Source organism: Buceros rhinoceros, unplaced genomic scaffold, assembly GCF_000710305.1.
Source record: "Buceros rhinoceros silvestris isolate BGI_N320 unplaced genomic scaffold, ASM71030v1 scaffold473, whole genome shotgun sequence".
NCBI classification, from domain to species: domain Eukaryota; kingdom Metazoa; phylum Chordata; class Aves; order Bucerotiformes; family Bucerotidae; genus Buceros; species Buceros rhinoceros.
The window spans coordinates 2120-9045 of record NW_010405195.1 but is presented as its reverse complement, the minus strand read 5'-3'; the positions used below and the strand labels follow the sequence as shown (position 1 = coordinate 9045).

Genomic DNA, 6926 nt, shown 5'->3' with positions numbered 1-6926 from the left:
CCAGCACTGGTGTGGCCAGCAGGAGCAGGGCAGGGATTGTTCCCCCATACTGGGGGCACTGGGGATGCCACCCCTGAACTCCTGCATCCAGTTTGGGCCAGAAGGAGGTCCTTCCTTCCCAGAAGGACCTTGAGGGGCTGGAGCGTGCGAAGCTGGAGCTGGGTCTGGAGCACTAGTGCACTGAGGAGCGGCTGAGGGACCTGAGGGGTTGATCCTGGAACAAAGGAGGCTCTGGGGTGACCCTCTGGCTCTCAACAACTCCCCGACAGGAGGTTGGAATGAGGTGGGGGTTGGTTTCTGCCCTCCAGAAACAAGCACCAGGACGAGAGGAACTGTCCTGCAGTTGCTGCAGGGGAGGTTGAGGTTGTCCCTGAGGAGCGATTTGTTGCCCGTTGGGGTTGTGCAGGCGTGTGCCAGGCTGCCCAGGGCAGTGGTGGAGTGCCCATGGCTGGAGGGGTTTGCCAGCGGTGTGGAGGTGGTGCTGAGGGCCAGGGGTTCGTGGGGACCTGGCAGTGCTGGGGGAATGGGGGTCTGGAGGAGCTGGAAGGGCTTGTCCAACCCAAACGACTCTCTGATTCTGTGAAATGCAGCATGCAGAGATGCCCTTGTCTGGCTTTGAGACCAGTTGTGTGTCTGCCATTAGAAGATGTTCTAATTTCGGTGTGGCTGTATCAGAAATGCTGTCTCGGTTTTCATCAGGCTTCTCTACTGTACGACAAAGCACTTGGTGCTGTATCAGTGCAACCACCAGTCATGACTTCAAGCTTTGCTGACAAACCGTGTTCATGCCATTTCCTTCAGCCCACACCGCTGGGTCGGCTGTAAATCACACCAGAGGTGGTGGCAGAGTACAGAGTAATTGGGGTTTCAGAAGTCAGTAGGGTTGAACATGCTGGGTGCTTTTCAGGGTGCTTCCATCTGTCCTCTTGACTGAAAAAGGGTCTTGTGAACATCAGTGGGAAGAACCCTTATTTATAGTTTTTAAAGTCATGGCATTTTCCATTTTTTTAAAAAGTCTGATATTTAATAGATGTCTAGATGAGGATGTTCTTTACTCTGCCAGTCCTGTGCACCCAAACCCACTTTTCCTGTTCTCATTTTCTGTTCAGGCGTCTCAGCCAGACGAGTTGACCATAGAGGAACACGAGGTGCTGGAGGTTATTGAGGACGGAGATATGGAAGACTGGGTAAAGGTATTATTTTTCTGACATTGTTTTTCTTTTCACTGTTACTTTCAGAAATAGAACTTTAGATGGGAGAAAGTATTTGGATTGTTTTCAGTGAGCAAAAGCAGAGCATCTTTTCTGTGGGTTCTTTACAGGCACGGAATAAAGCAGGTCAGGTGGGTTACGTGCCAGAGAAGTACCTGCAGTTCCCGACGTCCAGCAGCCTGCTGAGCATGCTGCAGTCCCTCGCCGCACTGGACAGTCGATCACACACCTCAAACAACTCCACCGAGGCTGACTTGGTCTCAGGCAGCCTCAACGGAGACTCCAGTGGTAAATACCAATAAAAAAATAAGAAGTCTTGAGATCATTGTGCATGTCCGGTTCAGGCATTGCTTAGGAGAGTTGCTTGTGTTTGACCCGTATCCGAGTAGAACTGTTCTCAACAATTATCTATTTGATATCAAATCTGCATAATTAACCTGGCTATCCTGTAGAGTTGAGATTAACAGTAACTAAAGTTAAGGAAAACTAAAATAATTTCACTCAGGAATTAACTATAGAACCATTTAGGTTGGAAAAGACCTTTAAGATCATCAAGTCCACCCATAAAACATGTTAAAAGATGTGTGGAGGTGGTGCTGAGGGACAGGGGTTAGTGGGGACCTGGCAGTGCTGGAGGAACGGGTGGACTCGATGAGCTAGAAGGGCTTTTCCAATCCCAACAATTCTGTGAAAACTTTATACACTACTTCAAATGTTTTTAAGCTCACACCAGTTACACTTTGTTTTTTCCCTCTTCCATTCTTCAGTCTGTTTTGTAAAAGCACTTTATGATTACGAGGGCCAGACCGATGACGAGCTCTCCTTCCCGGAAGGAGCCATCATCCGCATCTTGAACAAGGAGAATCAAGATGACGATGGCTTTTGGGAAGGGGAATTCAACGGACGCATTGGGGTGTTCCCATCGGTGTTAGTCGAAGAGCTGACGGCCGCAGAAAACGGAGAGACTCAGTGGATTGGAGATATTCAGGTATGTGAAGGGGTGAGGTGGCAGCTTGCCCATACAGTTTGGTAGGGTGATTTTGCAGGGCTGCAAAGATCTGCCACATCTTTAGTGAATAAAAAATCAGAACCAACTTAAGGAAAAAGAAATTAGAATCAAATTAAGAAAAAATCAGAATCAATTTAAGAAAATCAGAACCAACTAATTAAGAAAAAAAAATCAGGACCAACTTAAGAAAAACATATCAATTCCCATTTAAAACAAAAAAGAAATGCCAAGTGCTCACCTTTGAGTTTCTTACCCAGCCTCCTAATTATTGACCGATATATTTTGCCAAGTGTAACGGGTTGGTGACTAAAGGCGAGTGTTTGGGTAGGAAGGAAATGAACCAAAGGAGAAAATTCACAGTCTACTTCCTGTAATTAATTTATGGCATAGCCTGAGACATCAAACAGTACCTGGCACAAAGGGGGTTTCAGGCTCTCCCAGCCCTGATTTGATGTTTTTGTGCTTAAATCTGTTCCATGGCCTCTCCAGTTTTGAAGGGCAATATTTGTATTAACATTTAAATGATACAAATACGGTTGAGTTGGGATAAAACCCAGGATCTCAGCGCTTTAGTGTGAGTATCTATGGAGAGGCTCACTTGGCCAAGTGACTTTCTTCAAATAACCTTCAAAAAGCCTGTAAGTTACCTGAGAGAGGATGGAAATCTCTGCTCAGCAGCAACCTGTGATTTAAAAACACCACCAGCACTGTGGGACATCTCAGCTTTCCTTCCAGACAGACCCGACAGCACTTTTGACAGGTAGTTCTTCTCCAGGGGAACATTCCTGGAGTGCGATGTGTCACAGAATCTCCCGCGCCTTGGCATATACGTAAAAACTGCCGGGGCATAAGGCTTTCTGCAGCCCCTCTCTCTTTTTAACCCAGGTATCCCCGACTCCGAAGCCTAATAACGCCCTTCCACCGCTGCCCCTGTATGACCAGCCTCCCACCAGTCCCTACCACAGCCCGGATAAACGGGGTTCTCAGTACTTACCCAGATCGCCGTCAACTCACGGTAAGAGATTTTCTGATAGCAGAGGAAACGTTTCAGCTGGGAGAATGTTCACATTTCAGAGGGAGAAAAAAGATGAAGCTTTTTTTGCAACATAAAGTTAATTAATTCAGCAGTACCGACTGTCTCATTCCTGAGGGGTTGTTGCTTGTTCTTTCAGAAAACAGCTTTGGTTCAGAGTCCCCTGGATTCTCACAGCCTCCACGAGTTCCTCCCGAAACTTCGTATGGCAAACTGCGACCTGTAAGTTCAAACCCAACCCTGGGGGTTTTATTGATGCTGCAGAGTGATGGGGCCGAATCAATCGAGGTACGGGGGGATGCATGTTCAGAGCAGGGCAGTGAACCAGCACTGAGGACTGGGCTCTTTGGGTTCTGCCAAATCCAACGTCTAAAACAGCAGAATCTCAGATGAATAGTGTGAGGAAAGGGCTATTCCCTCCCCTTTGATAACACCACGGAAGTGTCATAAAGCTACAGAACGTGAGAGATATTTGAGATGAAATGAACCCCAGAACAAAACAAAGCTGCCCTTGTTTAACCAGTAAGTCCCTGACTTTAAAGGTGACCTTGAATCTTACCCATCCCCTCATCTTCATCCACCCTGTGCCTGCTTCGGAGATGTGATAGCTGCGTGTCTCTGCGTGAGGCACAGAATCATCAGATCTGACCTGGGAGGAAATGACAGCTATAAAGACAGTAAAATAGACGTTAGTGATGATAAACCCACCCTGCCTTTTCTGGCGCCGGGAGGTTATTTCTCTTCTCACCGCACAGAATAACCCCTAAACGAGGGGTTTAGGGAACTAAAAATGAGGTGATGAATAAATGCCAGAGCAATTTCATCATGAGATTTGTACACTTGCTACTTCTCCACTGGCAGCAGTTTGACATCCTACGCAGTCCTTGGGACGCCGTTGAGTTTAGGGTTTGATTTATTTCCAACCCCCTGGATTAGAAATTAGATAATTAGATAGTATCATTAGATAATATCAATAGATACAGATATTCTGTGTTGTCTTTGCTGCCCCAAAAGCAAGATTTTGCCAGAAAATGAAACAAAGAATTTAATCACTTAGAACTGGCAAAATCCATCTCCAAGGATTAAAGTTGAAATCAAGTTTGGGGGCTTTCAGAGTCCTAAACTAAGACGTGTCAAGATGGAACATTTTCCTGGCATTCCCAGTGAACGAGGCTGCAGAAAAAGAGCAATTCTGAACATTGAGAAATAATGTTCTGGATATGGGAGTAGTCAGCGAGTTGCCCTCATGCAGTGGCAGACACAAGGCAGAGGTATTTAAGTATTGACCAGAGAAGTTTCACGTTCTCTTACTCCCTCGTAAAACACACTGGTTCAGCTTTTAGTTTTGTAGATTGATATTTTCTTCACGACTTTCTTGCAGTTTACTGTCTTTTCAGAGCAGTGTCATGCCTGGATCGAGAGGATTTCTGTCAGTATTGCATATTATATTCTGAAATTGTGTGATAAAAACTTGGCATGAGCTGCTGGTGGCACTTAAAGTCATCTCCATCAGGAGCCAGAACAACTTTATTGATGTGGCAGAGTGTAGAAATAGCATCAGGTTTCAGCCATACATCGTCCAGGTCAGCGATGGATTAAATATGAGGAAGCCACTCAGACACAACAAGGTGCTCTTGTAGTTCCCAGTCCGCAGAAGTTCCAGGCAGGAGCATCCTCAGATTTCAGCATTAGATATAAAGTGCAAAGTCCATCCCGGGTTTAGATACTGGATTGTCCGCAGGTTCAGGCAGGAGAGATCTGGGTTATTTCACTCGGTGGGTTGGCCCCTCATGCTGGAGACAAGTCACCTGGGAGTGGTGCCAAGTTATAACAGAGCTGTGATGGCTCCACTGGAGACAACTGGACCTGAATTCAGCTGCTTCCTCACTCTAGTTGAGTTGATCTTAATATCCAATGTGTATATTTGCATCATCTCGAGGTATGAGCCCAAAGGTGTAGTTTTGGTCTATACAAGTTCTGAGATGTTGAGTTTTCTGATGGTTACACAGGCTGGTTCTGGCTGTTGCAGGTGCGAGCAGCTCCACCTCCGCCTACGCAGCATCATCGCCGGGCAACAGAGAAGATCGAGGATGTGGAGATTACTCTGGTGTAATGCTGGACTGGTTCAGTAGTAGTGCTACAATCAAGACCAAACGCAGAGTTTGGTCACTCTCGTTTTTAGGCACCTTTGCATGATGAAGACTTTGACTAGAGCAAGAGATAGGGAGGATTTTCTGTGGCAGCGACTTGGTGGATTCTTCCCGCAGTCATGAATATTTCGTGCCTTTTTTTTTTTTTCTGGTTTTTGATTTCTATACATGGTTCTTCCTCTTTAGCACAAACCCAGATGGGCCAACCAGCACCAGAGCAGAGGGTCACCTCGGAGCAGGGTTCCCTCTCGGCTGAAGACGGTCCATTTTTAGACAGAGGCTGAGGAAAGAGCCTCGTCCATGCAACTTAGAGTCATAGCGTCCTTCGACCACGTGCATTAGTACAGTATATTACTGTCGCCATAGGAATGTGTGAAAGATTGTCGGTTCTTCTCGTAGCGTTACTCGTCTGATTAGGTATTAATCAGATCTCGCGGAATGAAAAAGGGAACTGAAAAAGACATCTAAAGGAGAGGCTGGCTCCTCTTTAACCCCCTCGCTGAAAGGCAGAAAATAATCTTCTAGGTAAGGAAACCTGATGCAGATCACACAGCGTTGATGATGTTCACGCTCACCTCTTCAATAACTAACAGCTCGACTGTTCTATTCTTCGTAGTAGCGTTTATGCCGTACATTTAGTAATAGAGTATCCAATATGGAGGTGCTGAATTAGTAGCAACGTCTTCTTCCATAGCATAAACCAACCGGTAGCAAAGTAACTGAAATTTTTGTGTAGATCTGGAAATTGAGCTTCATTTTTTTTTTGTCTTAGCAGATTTAGGAGATTTTGTTTTATTTTTTTAAAGTATTGGGGTCACTCTGATCCGTTGCCGCCATGTACGTTATTATCCGATGTTAGCAGCGTATCTTTGTCATCCAAACATCCGGCTAGAGTTAGAAGTTACCGTTAGAGGTTTTACCGCTGTTGTTTTGGTTTTGCATTGGACGCTCCCATCGCGTTTTCCCACGTGGAGCCCATTCATTTGCCAAAGCCAGGAAGAGCTCCGGTGTCCAGCCGAGACTACACTCTCAAATTACTCTTAGGCAAGAAATAGAGAGGAAAAGAATTCTGAAATTAATTTTCAATTGGAGATCTCTGAAAACGAAGCTGTTGTTTGAAAGAAAAAGGCAGAGGATGTTCTGAGGTTTAAGACAGAGGGAAGTGCTCAGAACTGGATGAAAACAGGCTTTTCTTTGTGTTTTTCTTAAATTATTTTCAGCGATCTCCATTGGATCAAAGCTGCAGTTAAAAGGTGTCACAAGGTTGGTTTTTTTGAGCTGTTCTGTGGGTTCTGTTCAACGCGCTCTTATGTCTTTATGGTTTTTTTTTCGAAGCCAGTAAGTTTTCTACAAGGGCTATTTTTTGAGGCTGCATTTACGAAATCAAAATCATCTAACCAGATTTTACCATAAACTTTGCACATACTTGTAAATCTCAACCCCAGCTGGGTCTCTGAGGCCTCTGTGTTTGCCAGCCTCCTTCCCCAGTGGGATCTTGGGGCTGTTTGAAGAAAATTCGTGGT

The 6926-nt window shown here is 45.5% G+C and overlaps 1 protein-coding gene across 1 annotated transcript in view; it reads left to right on the top strand.

Annotated features, from left to right (window-relative positions):
• Nucleotides 1-5536, top strand: part of FCHSD2 (FCH and double SH3 domains 2) — a 144475-nt gene extending 138939 nt beyond the window's left edge. The window contains exons 15-20 of the mRNA XM_010133623.1: nt 1110-1193; nt 1322-1499; nt 1979-2199; nt 3106-3235; nt 3393-3475; nt 5283-5536. Of these exons, the coding sequence (XP_010131925.1) occupies nt 1110-1193; nt 1322-1499; nt 1979-2199; nt 3106-3235; nt 3393-3475; nt 5283-5366 (780 nt within the window). The 3' untranslated portion in view covers nt 5367-5536. The remainder of the gene's footprint in view (nt 1-1109; nt 1194-1321; nt 1500-1978; nt 2200-3105; nt 3236-3392; nt 3476-5282) is intronic.
• Nucleotides 5537-6926: the final 1390 nt, after the last annotated feature.